The 23,508-nt window shown below is 42.9% G+C and overlaps 1 protein-coding gene across 1 annotated transcript in view; it reads left to right on the forward strand.

Moving 5' to 3' along the window:
• Positions 1–23,508, forward strand: part of Afg1l (AFG1 like ATPase) — a 151,516-nt gene that overhangs the window by 76,342 nt on the left and 51,666 nt on the right. The window contains exon 8 of the mRNA XM_055616202.1: positions 19,443–19,525. Within this exon, the coding sequence (XP_055472177.1) occupies positions 19,443–19,525 (83 nt within the window). The remainder of the gene's footprint in view (positions 1–19,442; positions 19,526–23,508) is intronic.

Raw genomic sequence — 23,508 nt, forward strand, 5'->3', positions numbered from 1 at the left:
CCATACTTACATCTGTTATTTATCTGCAGTCTTGGAAGCTTGGCATGCGTTGGTCAAATGTTCCATGAGCCATACCTGCCACCCTCTTTTGCACATTGGTTGTTTTGTTGTTTTCTAACAGAGAGACAGAGATTTACCTAGTCTGTGTGCCAGGCTGGCCCCATCTCACTGTGTAACCCAGGCTGGCTTCAAACTTGCAGAAATCCTTTTGCCTCAGCTTGGGTCCTGGGGTGAAAGGAGTGAGCCATCCTGCCCAGTAATTCTATACAAATTAAAATAATAGCAGGCCTTAAGTGTATATTGATTGAACAATATTTATTCCACATAATCTGTGTTATCATATCATCAGTATTTAAAATAATGATTAAAGGTATAGAGGACTAACTGATATTTTGATGGAAGAATATATATTAAGGTTAATTCCAACTGGACTAATGTTAGCCTTGAGGGCTGGATTGGCAAGCAGTCACTTCTGTTCCAAGCTGACCATGCTCTGGAGACAGGCGACACCTTAGGCCTGTCTTCTATTTGGGTAAAAGTTCTGCTCATTCAGTCACTTACCACTCACAGACCATTTTGCTTGCTTTTTTTTTTTTCCATAATGAAATGAATGCTGTTTGTAGATCTTGAAGTTAAAATTTTCTGTATGAATCTCACTTTCTTTTTAGGGCTTTCGACTTTCATCATTCGTTTAACTCTAGAACAACTCAAAAATAATGTTCCCCCTGGGAAATGTCCTGTGCTTTAGGGCACCACGTTTTTGACATAGATGTGATACCACCAGCAAGCCACCATTCTGATTGTCATTTTACAATGACAGCAAGCTGTCTTTCCTTCACAGTTCTTTATCTCTTCTTAAAGTTAACGCTTAGGTGATTGATTACTGGAATAATAACTGAAAGCTGTCAGACAACAACCCACAAAGCATTCTACCGTGTAATTTTCTTTTTTGTTAATACCATTTAGAAAATCAAATTAAAGCTGGGCATGGTGGCACATGCCTGTAATCCCAGAATTCAGAGGCAGAGGCAGGTGGATCTCTGTGAGTTTGAGGCCAGCCTGGTCTACAAAGTACAGCCAAGGTTACACACAGAAACTCTTGTCTCAAAAAACTGAAGGAAAAAAAAAAAAAAAAGAAAAAAAGAAAATGAAATCAGAGAACAGCAGTAAGGTCTTAGCATTAATACTTAGGAATTTTCCATTTTTGACAAAATATTGCTCATTTGAAAGCATTTTACTCTGATTTGATTTAGCATGAGTTGATTTTAAATATGCAGTGTATAGATACTTAACAATTGAATAGAGTAACAGTTTTCTTGTCACTAAGTTTCTACTATTTTAATATTCAGAAATGACTACATGTCTTCTACTTGGTAATATTTCTGGAATGTTATGTTTTCTTGATAAAAAATGTTTTAAAAAGCTGGATATTAGACTTTATTATTTTGTTCTCTGCGAATCTTAGCCAGAAGACTCTAGGCCTGTTAATGAACACTGTGAGAGTGTTCTCGTGCTGTGCTCTTCAGCTACAAACTTTAAAAAAATCATTTATGCCCGTAGACAAACCATTGTGGCTTTCATCTTTTGTCCAGTATCGGCACTAGGATTTTAGGGTTGCTAAATAAATGGATCTTGCACTTTTTCCTGCTACAGTTTTCACAGCTGCTGAGACTAATTTGCTGGTGTGTTTCTGGTGACTTTTAGCACAGGAGCTCTGTGTGTTAAATCATCAGAATTAGCCCAGGGGTTAGTATCTACCCAGCAGGCCTCCACCGGGCTGTCACCCGAGCCAGCCTTACAGGGACCACCGTTTGTCAGCGTGATGCCATCTTTACTTAGGGCCTTTTTAATACTTAGACTGAAAGAAACAGAACAGAAGAAGCAGGTCACTCCTGGACTCCGGAGAATCTGGCTTCCCACAAGCTACCAGATAAGAGTTCATTTGAATCCTATAGGGTGTTTGATGTCTTATAAGACAAAAAAAAATATATAAATATATATATAATTTGATATATAATGCATTTCTGTAATTAGTGACTCTCAGGCCTAAGGAAATTAAAAAATTCTACCCAAAGTGTTGTCACCTATGAACTTATTTCGTATATGCTTGAGAAAAATCTACTTAAAATTACTGGAAAAATATTGATAGCAACAGGAATTAAGCGCCATCGGTAATAGTATTTTTGTTCTGTGTTCTTGAGATGTTTAAATAGAATTAAGAATTAAAAATTGTTGTGATATAATTTGAAGATATAATTCTTATCCTTCTTCATTCCCAGATGAATTTGTGTGTGTGTGTGTGTGTGTGTGTGTGTGTGTGTGTGTGTGTGTTAGGCAGCCTATAGGGAAGTAATCTGGGGTATATGCTTTTAAAAAGTATTTTTCCTGTCTCATAAAATGAAAATAAAGATTTTCTATAAAATATATTAGTTATATACATATTTTTAACTGAAATACAAGCAGCTGTGTCTTACAGGAAAATATATAGTTTATGACTTGAATTTTTATCCTTGAATAAATAGTTATTTTCAGTTTAATTATAAGAAATCAGTTCTGTGGTGACAAAAATGGTTTAAAGGAAGTGTGTCTTAAATATGAATTAGTGGCTTCTTTGAATCATGAGATAAATTAGTTTAATTACACATGGCAATTTTCTTGGCTAGTGATGTAATGTGAAATAGAAGTCTCCCTTTCCTTTCCCTTAAGATGCAAGCCAATTAAATGAACTTTTAAGCTCTTTGTCACAGGCCACCATGGAGGTCTGCAGAGAAGAACTTTAATCCAATAAACATTTCATTTAGATCATGAAAAGAAAACATGAGGAGACGTTCCTATAAAGGAGGGTGTTACTATGATTCTACCCATGAAGAGTTGCAAGGAATTTGCCAAATTAACCAAGAGGTCCTCATATTTAATGCACAAACGTGTCAAAACTAACAGAATCATTATTTAATTTGCTTGAACTCTACATTGAGGGAACTCTGAAAAGCCACAACTGTTTTCTTCAAAGCCCTCACTGTGAGGCTGGATGGGCAGGGCAGAGGGAGGTTGTGAGAAACCCAGATAGCACTTAGCCCTGGCCGGAGCTGGTCAGAAAAGGGAATAGATAATTAGGCATAATTAGGGTGTATGAATCGTTGTCTCTCTGCCCTTAGCTTGAATAAATTTTGAAGAAAAAAAACCCTCGTGGTGCAAAGCCTTTGATGTAGGAAGAGTCATTGTGGCTTGGCAGCATAAAGGCAGTGTTTTATACTTTTGACATAATGGTTGTGGTACAGAAAGGCTGAATGGACCCTGCAATCCCCCCCCCCCCCATCTGCTTTATACCAAGGACTTTTGGATTCTCTTGAAACAAAAATGCATCACAAGTTTTCAGTTGTCCCTAATGAGGTAGCGGACCTTGTCAGGGCTCAGACGAAGCCATCTTTAGCGTTGTTTAAATCTTAATCAGTTTTTCCCCCCCTGGGAAATCTGTTTTTTTGTTTTTGTTTTTGTTTTTAAATCAGCACTTCTCCTCAGTTCCCACTCCTTAGCTTGCACCTCTAGTAAAAGAAAGGTTTACTGCATTGGAAAGCCAAATAGAAAAAATAAACAAAATTGATCACACAAAGGACAGCATGCTTCTGTGTCTTCAATCCCTCGTGATCTGGTGAATCTTTGTGCCTTCAAATCACTAACATTCTAGTAGCATTGTCTTATAAGAAAGGTGATAAGAAACCATACCGGGAATAATTTTAGGTTCCTTTTTACAAAGAAACTTACCTTAAAATTGAAATGACACTAAGTAAAAGGCAAGTGTGTGACCAGTCAGTGTTTAAGTTTTTAAATGAGGTCAATTTGGTTAAAATATTACTCACTATATTTACTGAAAGGGTCTTTTTATTTCTGAGTGAAATGCAAGGTCTGAGAGCCTGGACATGTGTCCATAATGGTCTGTGCACTGGTTTTTCACTCCTGCAAAAGGAGAGCTTGCTCTTGAGAAAACACTGCATTGATTTTGAAAATTTTAAGCCATCAGAAACAACCATGTCACCTAAAAACCAGTGTTAATTTATTTTGGGAGTTGATTTATATTCTCTTTAGTGGCCCAAAATATTTTCAAGTTCATCCACCAGAAAAAAAAAAAAAAAAAGTCACCTGAAAACTCAAAAGTGACCCATCTATTTTGCAAGGGTGGAGGGAAAGCTGAGGTGGTTCAGACAGCAGCGTCCGTAGGTATGTCTCCTGTTTCTGATTCCTTTCTAACCGCTTCCACCTGCTATTTGGCATTGCATGAAAAAAGAAAAGTCTACCCTTCAGATCCTGACGTGCCCAGATTGCATTCTAGTTAATATTCTTCCTTCAGCATATCTCAGTTGTAATTTAGTCATCAGCAATCCTTTCCTTCGTGTGTAATCTACAAATCAATTTTTGTAAGTGTCACTCTGCTTAAGGATAGCTTTCTTATGACGTTGTGATTCCAGATAGACTCCTTTCAAGCCACAATGCTCTGAGATGCTTTCGGCTACTTAACCCACTTTGCATATTGTGCCATTTGTAGAATAAAGTAGCCTTTTATACTTGAAGTTGATTTGAACTCTGAAAGGCAACACCTGAACATCTCACAGAACTGGATAATTATGGCTGATTGTGTTTTTCAGGTATAGGTCACAGGAAATTCATTTGGGGTAAAGTATGTACAAAGCTAAGAAATATGCAGATTTCCTGTTGTAGGATTGTGTAAAAATTATTTACAGTTAATACTTGCATAAAGGTTAGAAAGGTTGATGAAGTGATATTTAGTTTTGCTTTACTATTCACTGCATGTCAGAATGTAATTATGACTGATTCATGAAACTGTCTTAGAAACGAACCATCTTTATTAAAATGCTGATCAAGATAAGAGCTGACAGTAATAAAGAATAGAACATTTTAGTCTTGTTGCTTTTGAATGATTGCTAATTACCCCAGAGGTCATGTATAGTGCTCAGTAGGATTCATTGACATTATTTCTTTTAAGTCTGCTGTTTCAACAACATCTGAGCATGAAGACACAAACTGTGCACAGTGAACAATAGTTTGGCCAAGTTCTAAAGGCCTCAAATACCTAAGACATTTGTTTTGCTACTATGTGAATTTAGTTTTTCTTTGTCAAAATCATAATTATACTAGGAGTTCTTTGCACAAAATAATTTGTGTGTTCATTTGCTGTTGACTATGTCTGTGTCTTTTTCCCATTTTTAAGTTGGTCTCCTGTGTTACATGAGACAGCTGTATCTCATAACATATATGCATATAAAATTAACAAAAGCCAGGCTATGCATTGGCCCATAAGTTAGAATCCATAGAAAGGACTTCCTAATGCGTAATTAGAGTATATTCTTACTATCACTAGCTAATTTAATTTTGTTTAATTTCTTTTTTGTTTTTATTTAAAAAGAACTTTGTAATTGTCAGTAAAGATGTGTGGTAATCTATATATGTTATTCCTTAGCCTATAATCCTTGGAAGGATACATGTATTAGTAAAATTTGGTTATCTGGTTAAACTCCTTCATAATAGCTAAAGTAATTTTTAAAATTCTTAACATCCCAAAGTAGTAACGTGTGTGTGTGTGTGTGTGTGTGTGTGTGTGTGTGTCTATAAACCACACAACCATTCCAACCATCCCACATATCTGTGTAGTTTCCGTATGACAGAAAAACCAGGAAGTTGCAAAGGTCATCTTGAAATTGGACTTGATGATTGTTGTAAAAATAGAAGCACACGAGCCCTGTGTGGCTTCTCACTTTTCTGATGAGCAGAAACAGCTCTTCATATTAACCTCAGAAGTCTTTGTTCTGTTTGCTACCCCGTTTCAAGTAATTTGGACGGCATTTGTGTCAGTCCTTGTCCTGTCCTGACCTGCAAGTGGTCCCCCAGTGTACGGTAACAAAATACCGTACACTGTTTTTATCAAAGAAAGGTTTCGTTTCAGTTCCGGGTTCTGGATGTAGGTCTGGGCAACATTTGGTGGGGGTCTTTTTGCCGGGAGATTCTGCAGCAGTGTGGGTATACACAGCAAGACTGGTGGCGCAGCTGCATCTGTGATGCATGCATGTGCACGCGGTACCTCCGTGTCTTCTGGTGTCAGCATCCGGTCACGGGGGCTCCACTCTTGTGACACTCACCTTCCAAAAGCTCTGCCTCTGAATCCTCGTGGGACTAATTTCCTATCTTTTAAGAACTTACGTTGGTGATTAGCTCCAGTGAGGGAAGAATCAAACAAAATGCAGTATGTATGGAAATCCCATTTAAAACCCTGTTGCTTTCTAAGCTAATTCTACAAATAAAAAAAAAAAAATGTACTTATAAAAAGAAAATATCACTGATACATGACTTCATATTCACCCAAATTCCTGACATAATGGATCAGCCAGTCAATCTGTCTGTTGTTCAGTGTAAGACTGTAGCAGCAAAAGGACAATATTTTATCACTTCTGACTGGATCACCAACTTGACCCAGGAAACTGAAATGGCCTTAAATGATACTCAAGACCTTAAATAGTTAAACCAACTACTCTTTCTACTCTTTCTCACTGATATTTCAAAGCTGATAAATGCTGTATTTTATGAGTTAAAATATTTTTAATTAATTAATTAATTTTTCCGTGTATGATGCTTTGCCTGCATGAATTTAAGTGCACCATAGCACCCTCAGAGGCCGGAAGAGGGTGTCAGATCCCCTGGAACCAGATAAAGGTTGTGAGTGTCTGTACAGGTGCTGGCGACCAAATCTGGGTCCCCTCCAACAGCAAGCGAGCGTTCTCAGCTGCTGATCCCTCTCTCTGGCCCCCTAAGTGTTAAAAAGGAAGCCAGTTTGCCTATGGCCGAAGAGAGGCAAAGCCAGTCACTAGCATTCCAAACAGGGCCTCTGGCAGACAGCCAAAGTGGCTCCAGGCTGGCTTTTCTCTTCCTTCTATGGATGGTGGCAGCGGTTTCGTCTGTGCCCGGCTTCAGAGTTCTGACAACAGAGAGACCCCACCTCTGTTTGTGCAGGCTTCCGTGCTGCCAGCGGGGTGTGATCAGATGCCCCGGGCGTGGTTACTCTGAAAATTTTGCGTAAACATTCGTTGGCTCAGGAGAAGATTGGGTGCTTGGACACCTTAGTGCTTGGGGCTCACAGCTCAACTCTGTAAGTGAGGCTCCTGGCGTGTGGTTGCCGAAATCCCTTTCTGTCCCAGGAGCTCATTACTGAGGCCCCTTCTACTCCTTCTGCACCCTTTCCTAGCGGCTTTATCAAGCTCATAATTGGACCACACTGGCTTTATCAGTGCGCTGTTTCTCCTTTATTGTTTCCAATAGTTCGTGAAAACCCAGAGGCTGCATGTCCTTTGCCGCCACTTAGAAGAACGGTGTTTCCTTGTTGTTTTATACAAACGTAAACAAGAGGAAGTCCAAGGCAGTTACTGTGACCAGATCTGAAGGAAACAACTTGTGGGAGGGAAGGTTTATTTTGGCTCATGGTTTCAGAGGGGTTTCAGTTCATCTTGGCAGAAAGTCCTGATGGTAGACCAGGAAACAAAACAAGGCTTGAACCAGACATTGGTACAGTTTTCAAAAGCCCGCTCCTAGTGACATCACTGTCTAGAGGCTCTGCAGCATTCTGAACTGCTGCAAGTTGGGTTCCAAGAACTCAGAGCATGGACCAGGAGGAAACACTGCATAGCCCAGTCAGCATATGCCACCCCCGGAGCCCACAGGGTCAGAGCTCTCTCAGTGCAAAATGACTTCAATGCAGTTTCAAAAGTCCCATGCCCTTAACAGACCTAATGTTGTTCAAGAGTTCAAAATCTTCCCTGAGACTCAGGGCAGTCTCCCAGCCGTGGGTCCTTATAAACACCCCAGTCTATTGCACTACAGAGTAAACATTCCCAATTCAAGACGGAGGAATGGGAGGGCAGCAAGAAACAATCAGAACGAAGCAAGACCCAAACGGGGCAAATGGTAAACCCACAGTTCTCCATCCAGCATCCAGGGCTTACTTGGATAAATGACTTGGGATAAATATCCCAATGACTTGGGATAAAGTGAGCTAATGTGGCTCTAGCTCTAAGGCCCTGACATTTGCAACACATGTGGCCCCTCTCATGGGCTGTCTCTGCCCAGGGCCCGGGGCTCCCCGCCCCGCCCCGCCCCGCCCCGCCCCCATTTCTTTAATACACATTAGTTATTCATATTGAATCTCATGATGACATTCTCTCTCACACACACCTGCTGTTCTGGTCACATCTCCCACTGCCTTTCCCTCCAGCTCCTGCTGGCCCTCTCGGCTCCTCCCAGCTAGTCTTCTTTGACTTTCATGTCCCCACCCCTTTTTTTGCTATCTCATGGATTTCACTCCCTTAAGTAAAGGCCTTTCATCCCACACCTCCTGTCCCACCACCAGGAGCTGTGCATAAAACCCTCAGGGAGGGGTGGGGCTCCTGAGCTCCTCCCCTGTCCATGGCAGGATGTGTGTGTGTGTGTGGGGGGGGGGAGTCCAGTCCTAAATAGAGCTTTCGCAGACATTCACAGCCTTATCCCTCATTTCTTCCCACTCTTAGTTTGTTATGTAACTTTGCCGACAGTCCCTGGGCCAGATAGGTGTCCTAATGGCTGAGTATTCCAGACTTGTATGGTTCTCTGCAGTTACTGCTGCCCTCTGCAAAAAGAAGCTTTTCTGACCGAAACTGACAGCGTTGCTAATCTGTGGGCATCAACAGTCATTCAGAAGGCAATTTGACTGATATATCATGTCCATTTAGCGAAGCAGCTGCAGTAGCTTCCCTGCTGAGGCCTGTGAAGTCCCTGGCTTGGGCCTTCTGACTGGGTTTACAGGAACAGATGTGAGTTCCCCATGCAGAATGGGACTCAACTGCAATCATAAAGTGGTTCGTTGCCTCCGGAACAGAGGTGCCACTATCGTACCAGTGGGCATCCCTTGCCCGGCGGGTTGGTGGTGTAAGCAGGGTCCACAGCTGAGGAAAAGCATTGATGACAATTCTGTTCCAGTGGCCTGCACAGCACTAGGAGGGCTAGCCGACGGGGAGGAAGTTTTCAGGTCAGTTCCAGCTTGACTTGTCTACGTCTTGTAACCAAAGTGTGTTGTATCTTCAGCAACAAAGTCTCGCCATCTCGTGCTGGTTAGCAACCAGCAACAATGGCAGTCTTCACTCACACCCTGCCGTGGGCGCTGGGACTTTCATTTAGTAGTCTGAGGCTTCCTGCAGCCGCTTTGTCCACTCACACAGGTTAGCTGCATCAAAAGTGTTTGCGGTTTTTAAAATTGCCAAGTATATGATTTCCTTATGTCTTTTTTTTCACACAGCATTTGTTTGGGTTGGCCTTCCCGGTTGTGCTCTCCTTGGCCCCCTCTTCTCCCCACTTATACCCCCACTGCACAATTCCCTTCCACTTTTATATCAAAAGAAATCCATGACGCCCTTCTCCGAAGTTCTAAGAAGGTATTTCACTCTTCCTGTATTAGTTGAGACTCTACTATATGATCTAACTTGGAGAATGTTTTGTGGGCTCCTGAGAAAGGTTGTAATTTTCAGTGTTTGGATGGAACACTCTGTAGCTGTGTGTTAGGTCCTTTTGACCTCTGATGCCATTTAACTGTAATGTTTCCATTTATGTTTTGTTTGTATTAGCATCTGTTGGTGCTAATAGAGCGCTGAAGTCACCCACCATTACTGTGTTAATCTGCGGTCTTATAGCTTATAGAATGTGTTTTACAAAGTTGGGTACAACGGTGTTGTGTGTGCGTGTGTGTGCGTGTGTGTGCGTGTGTGTGTGTGTGTGCTTAGAATTGTAGTGTCATCTTCGTGGATTACTCTTCAATCATAATACAGTGGCTTTAAAACTCTCTTCTTTTTGGTTTGGTTTGCGTCTCCTTCCTTTCCTTGGCTTTAGTGCTACAACGCCTGCTTGCATCCTAGCCCCATCTGCTCAGAACACCACCTTCTGTCCTTTTACCCTTAGGTGGTATCTACCTTTTGTGAGGTGTGTTTCTTGAAGATAGAAAATAGATGGATCCTGTTTTTAAAATCCAATCTGCTAGCATATATCTTTTGTTTCAGTGAATTTGGACCATTAATATTCAGGGTTACCATTGAGAGGTGCATGTTATTTTAGAAAAGAGGAGAAATTCTGAAACAGCTTATTGAAAATTCAGTTTCCTATATTGTAAGATAAAAGATAGTAGGTAGGTAGGTAGATAGATAGATGACTGATTGATAGTCAAACAGACAGACAGACAGACAGATAGAAAAATCACATGGCTAAGTAATTGGCAGAGGAAACCAGTTTATCAAATTGGAAAGTTTGCCCATGGTTGGGAGGGGAAAAAATGGTGGGTAACTGGGGGCAAATATCTGGATCTACAAAACTGTATAAGCAACAGCTCCTGACTTACCCCTTAACTGCCTAGTCACCCAGGAAGCACTGAGCAGGCACAGCTCCTTTGTGTTTATTAGGCAGATTCGAAATAAGTATTGAAGTTGGCAGGGACTTGACCTGCCAGTGCACACTTGGTGATACAAAGGAGTGTGGCATATTTGTGAAATATAGGAAGAATCTTTAGTACATTCTGAAAAATCAGTCATAAAATTTACATGCATGAGAGAGATTCCAAGGAAGCAGTGTCCATGTTTAAACATCAGTTGTGAGGGGCTGGGGAGCTAGTTCAGACGATAAAGTGCTAGCTGTGCAAATGTGAGGGCCTGGGTTTGCTCCTAGAAACCTTGTAAAAGCCAGGTAGGCATGATGGCTGCCAGTGACCCCAGCCCTTGTGAAGCAGAGACAGGCGGTCCCTGGAGCAAGCTGGCTAGCGACTAGCAAGTTGTGGGTTCAGCAAGAGGGCCTGCCTCAGAAAACAAAGTAGAAAGTGGTCAAGGAAGACACCAGACATAAACTTCAGCCTTGACCGTCACAGGCACATTCATGTGTACCACATACATGAATACATGTACACAGACACACACACACACACACACACCCCGGTTTTAAGCCAGTGGTGGTATGTGCCTGTAATCCTAGCACTTAGGAAGCTGAGACAGGTGGATCACCAATTTGAGCCAATGTGGGCTAAGCAATGAATTCAACGCTCTGAGACTGAAATAACCAATAACAGACAGGTTTAATTGTAATTCTATATGGGCGGGGTGTTCACATCCTGCTAGTGTGAGTGTAGGTCAGTACAGCCACCTTCGAAAGCTGCTAGTGCCCTTTGAAGCTAACATATCCCTACTCTGTGGTCACACAGTTCCTGCTGTGGGTATAGCCAACCAGAGCACAGACACACCCAGCACAATCCCACACAAGCACGCTTGTTGCTGCGTAATCGTAAAGGTAAGTGACCAGAAGCCTTGGCTGTCCATCAGCAGTAGCTGTGCGCTGTGGTGCATGCCTGTAAGCCCAGCCTCAGGAGGCGGTAGCAGGAGGAGGATGTCACTGTGATCTTCATTACATGCGGACTTAGAGGTCAGCCTGGGCTACAGGAGAGCCCGACTGAAGACACCAAAAACCATAAACAGACAAGCAAATAAGTGCACAATAGCATGAATCTGTTCTGGCAGACTCAAAAAGTACAGCAGAGCAACAGATTAATCAGTGACATACAGTGCTGGGGTTGGCGGAAGGGATCTCACAAACGTAAAGTAAGCCCGTATGGAAGACTGTCGTCTGTTCAGTTCACCGCATTAAGCTGCACACTGAGGCCACGCTCTGGTGCTGGATCGGGGGCCCTGGGTGCCGCTGTGGACGTTGGAGGTGATGCCGGGACTGCAGGAGCTCTAGTGATGTTTTGTTTAGATCGAGTGTTTATAGTGCGTCTTAGTGACAAAACTAGCCAGCGCAGAAGCCCGTGTGTTTCAGTTCCTAACCCTTGTTGCTGGAGAGACGGCTCAAGTAGGTAAGGGCGTGCACGTGTAAAGACCCGAGTTTGGATCCTTAGACCTCCATAAAAATAATGAGGTGTGGACACATGTGCTAGTAACCCCGGCAGTGTGGGAGGTGGAGACTGGTGACTGGCAGGACACACTTGCCTGCACATTAGTGAGCTCCAGGTTCGGGGACAGACCGTATCAATGGAGTAAGCTCGAGAGTCAGAGCAGGATGGCCAAGAGCTCCACCATGCTTCTGCATGGATGTGCGCCCCACACCCTGCTCTACACACACACACACACACACACACACATGTACACACATACACATGCACACACACATATATATACACACATGCACACAGTATACACACATGCACACAGACATACACACATGTATGCACACTTGCATACACACATACACAGACACATGCACATACATACATACATGTACATACACACACTTGCACAATACACACACACTCTTAAGCTTTAGAAATAGCAGGACATGGCTCTCTGCGGTGAGACCTAAGCTGCTGGACTGTGAAGCTGCCTCCGAAAAATGGAAGAGAGAGCCATTCCTCGCCTTTCTGTTCTCGGCTCAGCTTCTCCCTCGTGCTTGCCACTTACTCATGGGATCCTGTCCTTAGCCTGAAAACTAGTAGAGTGTGTCATGAAGCTTTGCTGTATTTATTAAGCTACTTTTCTTCATAGAAGTTCTAAGATATCAAAGAATTGTGCTTAGGGTATGTGTACATCCACACCTTTCTCACCTGTTCGTTTTGAGACAAAGGCCGGGCCTCATGTGAAGCCAAGGCTGGTTTAAGCTTCCGGTTCCGCTGCCTCTGCAGGGTGACCACTGGGATTACAGGCACGTGACACCACGTGGTGCTGGAGGCAGAACCAAGAGCTTTGCACACAGTAGGCGAGCACTCCACCGACTGGGCCACACCCCGCCCAGCCCACCTTTGCCATTTCTCATCTTGTTCTCATCTCATCTCATCCTTCTGTGTGTGGGGTGTGTGGGGGGGGTTGTGAGTCACCATGTAGGTGGGGGTGGGGGTCCAGTCCTCTGGAAGAGCAGCCATCTCTCACCACCGAGGTAGCTCTCCAGCCCCCGTCGTGTCTCTGTATCTAGGAAAAAGTTAAAGCATGTGAGTTATTAGCAGACTTCTTTAATGGATTGGAAAGAGACTTGCTTTAATTTTTTTTTTTTTTTTTTTTTTTTTTTGTAAGGAGGGAGACAAAAATCTTACTCTGTAGCCCTGGCTGGCCTGGAACATACTCTGTAGACCTGGCTGGCCCGGAGCTCAGAGATCTGCCTGCCTCTGATTCTTACGTGCTGCTATGAAAGGCATCACTATGCCTGGCTTACTTACTTTTACTTTTATGCTTTACTTTAAATAGGTGTGTGTGTGTGCTTAATAGTAAGAGTGGATCACATTTTTAGTTCATAAAGGTGCAATTTTGAGAAGAAGAATTAAGCAATAGGACTTAGTTATTACAATATTTTATTTTCTGGATCAGGAGAGTGTCAATCATTTTCCTTTTTATTGGTTACTTACTAATTAGCAAATCAACCAAAAGCTCTGATGGTTTCATCCCTCAATTTTCTCTTTAACAGTCACTTGGGTAACATAGAAACTTGACTTGTGCTGTCGTTTTCCCCTCTTTGGCACTTTCTCTCTCTCTCTGTCTCTGTCTCTCTCTCTTTCTTTTACAGCAAGCTATTAATTTTCAAATAAAATGTATGTGAATTATAGGCACACCTTTCTAGTCTTCAGAGGTTAATACGCTGTGGTTTTAAAAGATTTTCCTTTGTTTGTTTGTTTGTTTGTTCAAACTGAGAAAGCATGAGTGCCTTTCTTCTTTTCAGTCTCAGGGAAGGACCTTGCTCCTGGCACGCAGATGCTGGGCAAGTGCTGGACCCCTGGGCCCATTGTCAAACTGGGAACGAAATAGAAGCTATAGGAAGTCCTCTGTGGGACGCCGTTCCCTCAGGGCATATTTAGAGATTCGGTAGCTATGACAGTACCTCAGAGGACAGTGTCAGTTCCTGAGCTACAGTGACTATTTACATATTTTTCTTTCCAAAGTCAAAGGCCTTTGGCCCACGCTCCTGAAGTGTGTAGTCTCCTTTTTCTCCCCCAGATTATCCTAATTGCATTTTCAGATTATTTAACTGTATTTATCTGTTGTGCATAAGTACACAAACTATTTGAAAATAAATTTCCCTTGGAGGCTGATTGGAATAGTGCTTATGCATGAAAACTGGTGAAGAGGGCTCAGAGCTTGTGGGGGTACCTGGAAGTGAGGGGATTCCTAGAGACCAGACCCTTTAGGTTTATCCTCCACTTGGATATAGTATAGCTTTCATCTTCTTCCACCCTTTTGCAAAGTGCTTTGAGGCTAGGCTAAGTGCAAACAATATGAAAAATTGACGTTTATTTTTCTCTAAAAATATAAACTGGGAGTCAGTCTTTTGCAGACAATTAGGAGCTCGCATCCAGGGGCTTTGGTTACAGTTCTTAGCTGCTGATTAGGTGTTCCTTGGTGGTGATTACTGAATGTACAAATGCAATCATTTGCTGCAGCTTAATCACTCACATGTTTGAGAAGTTAGCTACCCAGAAAGAGAAATTGAAGCTTGTATAACTTCCATTAGCCTTAGTTTTAATAGAAGAAAAATTAAAGAGAGAAAAAGAGATGGAAAAGAAGAAATTATGACTAAATGAGGAATGTTGGGTCACACAGGATAAACTGTGGCTGAGAAGAGATACTGAACCTGGCCTATCCAGGGCAGTGGGCAGGTTCGCTGTGCCGTGCTGTCTACAGTGGTGGGAGCAGGTGAATGGCTGTCCTTGCTCTGAGTCCGGCACGGCTTCCACAGAGATGCGAAGGAAGACTGGCTCTTTTAACTGTGCATTTTTTCCCCTTTGAGCTGGTGGCTGAGCCCTCGCTATCACAGGAGGGACAAAGGGGAGGATAAGTCTCTTCCCTCAGGTTTTTCACATTATTCAAAGTAGAAGAGAGATGGGGGTGGGGAGTGATAGATGGGTGAGGCCTGTTTTTTTTTCTTTCTTTCTTTCTTTCTTTCTTTCTTTCTTTCTTTCTTTCTTTCTTTCTTTCTTTCTTTCTTTTTCAAGACAGTATTTCTCTGTGTAGCCCTGACTCTCCTGGATCTCCTCTTTAGACCAGGCTGGCCTCGAACTCACAGACCTCTGACTGCCTCTGCCTCTTAAGTGCTGAGATTTTTTTTTTATTCCATATTTTTATTCCTTTTATTTATTTTTTTTGTGTATGTGGAACTATAATTTTTAATTAACTTTTATTAATTACACTTTATTCATTTTGTATCCCCCCATAAGCCCCTCCCTCCTCCCCTCCCAGTCCCACCCTCCCCCCTCCTTTCTGCATGCATGCCCCTCCCATGTCTACTGATTGGGGAGGTCCTTCTCTCCTTCTTTCTGATCTTAGTCTATCAGTTCTCATCAGAAGTGGCTGCATTGTCAGGGTTCTAGGTTATCTCCATGAATAGTCCTTGGTTGGAGTATGAGTTTCTGGGAAGTTCCCTGTGTTCAAATTTTCTTCTTCTGTTGCTCTCCTTGTGGAGTTCCTGTCCTCTCCAGCTCTTACTATTTCCCACTTCTTACATAAAATTCCATTCACTCTGCCCGTCAGTTGGCCATCAGGCTCAGCATCTGCTTTGACAGTCTGCATGGCAGAGGCTTTCAGAGGCCCTCTGTGGCAGGTTCCTAGGTTGTTTCCTGTTTTCTTTTTCTTCTGATGTCCATCCTCTTTGCATTCAGGATGGGGATTGAGCGTTTTAGTTAGGGTCCTCTCTTTTGCTTAGTATGTTTAGATGTACAGATTTTAGTGGGTTTATTCTATGTTGTATGTTTATATGAGTGAGTATATACCCTGTGTGTCTTGTACATCCACTCTGGAAATCAATCTGGCGCTTTCTCAGACAACTAGGAATAGCGCTTCCTCAAGATGCAGCCATACCACTCCTAGGCATATACCCAAAAGAGGCTCAAGTACACAAAAAGGACATTTGCTCAACCATGTTTGTAGTAGCTTTATTTGTAATAGCCAGAAGCTGGAAACAACCCAGATGCCCCTCAACTGAAGAATGGATGCAGAAACTGTGGTACATCTACACAATGGAATATTACTCAGCAATGAAAAATAAGGAAATCATGAAATTTGCAGGTAAATGGTGGGACCTGGAAAGGATCATCCTGAGTGAGTTGTCCCAGAAGCAAAAAGTGCTGAGATTAAAGGCAAGCGCCACTGTTTGGCTTATTTTTAGCAGGTCGTATGAAGTAAGGAGAAAGTGAGATGGTGTGTTTGAGCAATGCTACACCTGCTCTCTGGTGTGATGGGCGACAGTCCTGAAATGAGGCCTGGAGAGGATTTGAAATGATGAACCCAGGATGCCCAGGAAGACACTTAAGAAGCCAAGCCGTGGATTTGTTAGTTACAGGGGTCCTTTTTGGGTGTGTGCCACCAAGGTTCCTTCAGCTGCTTGGAGCTTATTATATGTGGAACAAATTTACAATGGCGGCTGTCTAATCCTAACACCACCCACCCCTGTGCCTTCCCTCTAGGAAATCATGAAATTTGCAGGCAAATGGATGGAACTAGAAAAGCTCATCCTGAGCAAGGTAACCCAGAAATAGAAAGACAGGCGTGCATGGTATACACTCACGCATAACGGATGTCAGCTGTGTAATATAGGAGAGCCATCCTAAAATCTACAGACCTGAAGAAGCTAACCACTAAGAACAGTCACTTCTCACAGCCTCTAGTTCCTGTGGGCTCAGCTGGCCGGCCAGCTTCCTCAGCACCCCGGCGAGGGGTGGGGCTGGGACAGCTGGGAACCGGTCAACATGTTGTCCTCACGCTATTGCAGAGCATCGTCAAGGTCTTCGCGTGGAGAGCTGAGTTTTTCTCAGCACAGCGGCCTGTGGGCGGTTAGACAACCACCTGGCACTTCAGGTACCGGAAGAAATAGCCCAACCACCAGGGTGCCTCAGATGTCATGTGGCTGATGGTACCTGTCATCATTTCCAGTTTGCTGCTGCTGCTGGTCTGTTTCCTTTGTGGTACTAGAGATTGTGTATAGCCCATTGCAGGCTAGGCAAGCACTCTATCACAGAGCTATCCCTTAGTCTTCTTTGTACTTTGTATTTTGAGATAGGACCTCACTAAGTCAACAGGCCCAATGATTTGGGGTTTGTTTGCAACAGGGGTTTGGGTATGCAGCATTGCCTGGCTTGGCATTAGAGCCAGATAGTTTTGTTTTGGTTTTTTGTTTGTTTGGTTGGTTGGTTTTCTTTGACACAGGGTTTCTCTGGTAGCTTTGGCTGTCCTGGAATTCACTCTGTAGGCCAGGCTGGCCTTGAACTCAGAGCTCCACTTGCCTCTGCCTCCCTGGGTTCTGGGACTAAAGGTGTGTGCCACCACTGCCCGGCTGCCAGCTTGTTGTTAAATGCATGGCAATCTTCATGCCTTAGCCTTCTGAGCACTGGGATGATGGGCACACACCACCATGCTCAGCATTTCTACCCATCTCAAGTAATAAAATCCAAGGACAGGTCACAGGCCCTGCTTCTTATTGGCTGACAAATCAGTACCACACTGTAAGAACATGTTAAGAGAGAAACTTTTGAGCTATCTTGGAAGTATTGTCTGTTCTCACTATCTTGGCCTCAGAAAGTTGGAACATGAAATTTTTACTAATAAAAAATAACAAACTCATACAGATAGATTTTTTTTACTGATCAACTTTAAAATGCAGTTTTGACTTTTAACTAAATTATTTATTTATTTTAATTTTATTTTATGCTCGTTGGTGTTTTGTCTGCATGTATGTCTGTGTGAGGGCATCACACAGTTCAACACCCTGGAACTGGAGTTATAGACAGATGTGAGCTGCCCTACAGGTGCTGGAAATTGAACTCAGGTCCTGCAGAATCGTAGCTAGTGCTCTTAACCCCTGAGCCACTCTCCAGCCCCCAGCTTTCATTTTTAATACAAACGAAAAGGATGTCCTCTAAATGTTTCTTTATATATGCGAAATACCTTGGGTTGCTCTGTCACTATACAAACATATTTGTGCATATGTATGTATGTAAGTATGTATGTATGTATTTATGTACTCGTGTTCCCTCCATCCCCAATTAATTTAAGCAGATGTTGCAAATTTCATGAGTTTTGCAATAAGATATTTGGAGTGTGTGTGTGTGTGTGTGTGTGTGTGTGTAGCCAGGAGGATGGAAAAAAGATTATTCAGGTTGAAAGGAGCCACCTAGTATAGGAAAGGATGCTGAAGACACAGTGGCTAGAAGGAGGTCTAAGGGACAAGGGAGGTGGCAAATATTTAGAAATGACGGTGGCTCTGCAGAGAGTATCACTTCGGTGTGGTCATCAGTGTAATTTTTTGGCCGGCACAGACGTCTGACCCTGCTCTCAGATTGCCTTTCTTCCACCCTCGTGCTGAAGTCTTTCTGGAGCCTCTGCCATCTTATTCCAGAGAAATGGAAACTGCTGTTCAAACAGTACAGCCAGAACAGGTTTGCTGACAGCACAGGTTCGGCAGCAAAGTTTCAGAAAAACATGGTGCAAAACTTACTTTTAAATTATTATTTTATTGTCTTTGAATATATTTCATATTATAACTTCCGTGTTATGAATCTTACGTGAGCTAAATTGTTTTCTCAGCTCATTATATTGCTTCATGGAAGCATCTCAGGAAACTACACACACATTCCTTGGGTTTGCTTGTTTGTTTGTTTGTTTTTTGGTTGTCAGAGCTGTTTTCCCAAAGCATTTTATTTTATTTTATTATTTTATTTTATTTTATTTTTATGTTTTTTAACAAAACTCAACAAAGTAAAGTATAATAAAATAAAAGCTATCACATTGAAGTTGGACAAGGCAAACCAACTGAAGGAAAAGACCCCCAAAGAAGGCACAAGAATCAGAGACACACTCATTCACACACTCAGCCATCAAATAAAAAACACTAAACTGAAAGCCATAGTATATATGCCGAGGGCCTGGGGCAGCCCTGTGCGGTAGCCCTGGCTTGCTCTCTCAGCCTCTGTGCGCTTTGCTTAGCTGATGTAGGGGCCCTAGTTCTCTGGCATCTTACACACTTCCTGCCTCCTCTTCCACAGGGTTCCCTGAGCTCTGAGGGGAGGGGTTTGATGGAGACATCCCATTTAGAGCTGTGTGTTCCAAGGTCTCTCTCTCTCTCTCATGTCTGGCTGTGGGTCTCTCTATTTGTTCCCATCTACTGCAGGAAGAAGCTTCCCTGATGATGGCTGAAGAAGGCACTGATCAAAATGAGTATAGCAGAATGTCATTAGGAGATTATTATTATTTTAAAGACCAATGATATTTGGTTTCACCCTGGGACTCTGGGCTCTTTAGTCTCTGTTACTCGGTCACTTAGGCGGTATTGGATATGGGCTCCATCTCATGGAGTAGGCCTGAAGTCAAATATATTCCTTGTTTAGAAGGATGTTTTCTGTGTCTCCATTACAGGAGTACTGCAATACGGTCCAGCTGGATTCTGGGATAGATTATCGGAAAAGGGAACTCACTCCTGCAGGAAAACTCTACTACCTGTAAGTGTTTTCTTTGTGTGTGTGTGTGTGTATTTTCAATTTTCCAAGCTTATAATTTAATGACTTATCGGAAAAAGATATTTAAAAATCCTTTATTAGGACCTGAAAGACTAATCTGAATTTCATAATTTTTAAACAAAACATTGTGATGGTAACTTCTTTATACTGCCTTAACCATTCTTATTTGCATCGTTTCTACTGTGTGATTGGGTGAAACCCTAATTAGGTTTTTGGGGAGGACATGACAGATGGTCGGGAAGTAATGAGTGTCCCTCAAAAGAGGCTGTGATATTTAGAGAGTATCTTTAATGTGCGAAAGGAATTAATTATTTGTGGACATTTCTGACAAGTGTTCCATCCCTGTCCCCCCCAAATTGTTGCTGTATTTTGTCAGACAATCTGTCTGTATTTACCGTTGTTGATTGACTCCCGTGCATAACTGATGTAAAATGTATCCCATATGCAAATGCAACAGAGTGTGTCTTGAAGTCTTTTAAAAGAGTCTCCTGAGTAGGAGCAATTTGTAATAATAGATTATTCAGCGCATGCAGTTAGAGCCGAGAAAACAAATACAGTTTGTTTGAAAATGTCACTTGTGAGAACCCGAGCAGGAAAAAGTGCTTTACAGATACAACTGTTGTTCAGTATCTGCCAACAGTGTTTGGCACATAGTGGGCTCTCAGGAGCTACATCACAGGCCTAATTGTAATTTAACTAAAAGGCATGTTTCTGGTAATTTAAATTTTGATGACAACGTGCATATGAGAGGTTGAGAAAACTTCTTGTCTTTGCCGCCTCGTAAGCAGAAGTACTTATTGTTTTTGAAGCAGAAATTAGCCAGGAAAATCGCACAATTAAAATTGCATACTTTACAACATACCGAAGGGACTGTTGCGGCTTATATTCTGATGCCGGTGATTACTATAAGGCTTCTTCATCTACCCTTAAGCACTTAGTCTTTAGAGTACTTTATAATTTAAAACAGTTCTCTGAACACTGTTGTCTGCTTTCACATGGATGCTTTCTTTCCAGTTTCTTTCATTTTGGAAGTTTTCTGGGTCTTTTCTTTTTCTGATATTAATTAATAACCTTTCCCTGACTTGTTGCCTATTCCTTGTTGTTTCAGATATGTGGTACTTATCAACAAATGTTTGTTCTTTTATTCTGTTTTCAAAGGAGTGTTCCCTGCTTTTTAGGCAAAGTACAGTATTATGGAAGAATTAGAATATTTCTTAGTGAGGAATTTTGTAAGTGAAGAAAATGGGTCGGGGCATGGGTCAGTGGACAAATGGCCCACTGTGCAGGTAGCAGGACCGGGATTCGATCTCCGCCAGCCACAAAAGGCTGGCTGAGGCTACATGCATTAATCCCCAGTGCTAGCACCATGGAGACCTGAGGCTCACTGGCCAGCCATCGTAGTCCAATCTGTAAGTTCTAAATTCAGTGAGAGAGATAGTCTCAAAAAATATGAGAGAGAGAGAGGTGACTGACAAAACCACCGGACGCTGACTTCTGGTTTACACAGAGGCACACAAACAAGCGCGCACACACACCTGCACCATGAAGTCTCCGTCATGGTGCTGACACACCCTCAGTGGGGGTTCTTGAGGTGAGAAAGATGCTTTTGCTGAGAGCATAGCCATTTTTCTCCCTTTGACCTTACCCTGGGGTACCCAGTGCTCTTCCTGATAAAACCAAGGTGTTTTGATTTTATTTTTAAATTTTAATTACGTTTATTTATTTTCTTGTGTGCATGTGTGTGTGTTTATACACACACTTTCATGCACTTACATATATATTCCATGGCACATGTATGGAGGCCAGAGGCAGCTTGTGGGAGTTGGCTCTCTCAGCTGTGTGGGTTATGGGGGTCAGAATCAGATGCGCTTTTAGAGCAAGAGCTTACCCTCCGAGCCATCTTGCCCTCCCACAGAGCAAGGCAGTTCTAGTGCTGTGAAACTCAGTTCCATGCCTAAGATGTGCAGTGGGAGATGCAGGCTCATGCCAACATCTCAGAGTCCAGGGAACCAGAGTGTGCAAGGGAACCCTGAAATACAGCAGGATAGGAGGCTCGGGTGCACCCCTTACTGCCTTGCATGAGCCCTCAAGCAGAATTCCTCTGTGGCAGAGCAAGAGAAAATCCCCTTAGGTCAAAACGATCGTTCTACTTTAATCGGATTTTTTTCTTTCTTTTTAAAAAGTGTTAAAGACTGAACCTAGAGTCTCGCATAGACTGGGCAAGCACTATGCCACTAAACTATACCCCAAGCCCTGTTATTTTACTTTTTATTTATTATTTCTTCGTGAAGGATTTACCTGTATTCTTTTAAATTATGTGTGGATTTGTGTCGGGTGGGGCGGGGGTATGGGATTGTGGGTGCAGGCACCCGGTAAGCCAGAGGTGTGCGTCCCCTTGGAGCAGGTGGCTGTGTGCTGCCTGAAAAGGGTGGGAGGAGCAAAGCCCAGGGCCTTTGCCAGCACACTCCAGCCCTCCAGCCCTCCAACCCCTGTCCCTCTCTTTTCAGGCACTCTCAGTTGCCCGGCCCGGCCTTGAATTCACTCTGAGACCAGGCAGGTCTTGAAGGTGTGAACTTCCTGCCTCAGCCTTCTGAGTAGCTGAGATTACAGGCTCGTGCCCCCAGGCCCAGCCTGTCTCCTGCTTGTGATAGACTCTGTGCTCTGTGCGGTGGTATTCTTTAGTCCTGTTAAAGCCTATTTCTCTTCCTTAATCTCTGGACAAATCTGGAATCTGTTTCTGAATATTTGGGTCCAGACCACAACTGTCAGTCTCACTAGAGTCCAACTGCCTGAAAAGCAGAATCCTGGCTTCTCTCCAGAGGACATCACCTCCGTCAGATTTCCTTACAGAAACAAACAAAAAGAAAAGAATCCCATACATGACCCTTAATTAAATAGAAATATTCAGGTGAGATGGGTGCATTCCGGGTGGTGGGACCTACACTAGAAACAGTCATCAGCTCAGCATTTTGCTACTTTGAGTTTCCAAAGGTGATGAAAAATACCCCAAGCTAGAATGCAAATAATACTAAAAATTACCAAAGATTTCATTCAAAACAACCTGCAAGGCTGACATGGAGCAATGTCTACAGTTTAGAATATTGTCTGCTTCCTGAATCACACAGGCGTGTTTGCTTGTAATCCAGTTGGAATTTTATATCCCATTGGGTCAGAAATCCCAGCGGTCAGAAATCCCAGCGTATGATACTTAGTTATTTTTATGTATGCGTGTTCAATGAGTATATTCATGTGTGAAGGTATGCTCATGCCATGACTCGTGTGGAGGTCAGAGGGCAGTCTTGGGTATCAGTCCTTGCGCTCTGCTTTGTTTGAGTCAGGGTCTTGTTTGTTTCTGCCCTGCGTACTCTAGGCAAGCTGGCCTAGAGCTTCCAGTAGATTGTCCTGTCTCCATCTCCCCTGTTGCTACACGAATGCTGGAATCACAGACACACATCCTCATACACTGCTTTACACTAGCTTTCAGGGATCCAAATTCACCAGCCTGATGCAGGAAGAGCACTTATCCTTTGAGGCACCTCCCGGCCTTTAGAGACCTTTCTAAATAAGTTCCAGAGACTTTTGACTTATCCCAAGTCGTTTTCAACCTCGCCTCTGACAAACTTAGGGAAGTCAGTGTTAGCAAGTTGCTATCACAGAGAGTTTGAGGGTGCATGCTCAAATGTCCACCTGGATGAAAACATTCCATCAGTGTCCAGTTTTTCATTCTACAATAGCTGCATATTTGCTGCTCAGACAGGCACAGTTTCTTCCTGTATTCTCAGTGAAGTGGTCTGTTAAAACCCAGGCTCCAGCTCATAGCCAAACTTTGGGCAGAGTGCAGGGAATCTTATGAAAGAAGGGGGAGATAGAAAGACCTGTAGGGGACTGGAGCTCCACAAGGAGAGCAACAGAACCAAGAAATCTGGGCCCAGGGGTCTTTTCTGAGACTGATACTCCAATCAAGG

This window comes from Psammomys obesus, unplaced genomic scaffold, assembly GCF_907164565.1.
Source record: "Psammomys obesus unplaced genomic scaffold, mPsaObe1.curated_primary_1811, whole genome shotgun sequence".
NCBI lineage: Eukaryota > Metazoa > Chordata > Mammalia > Rodentia > Muridae > Psammomys > Psammomys obesus.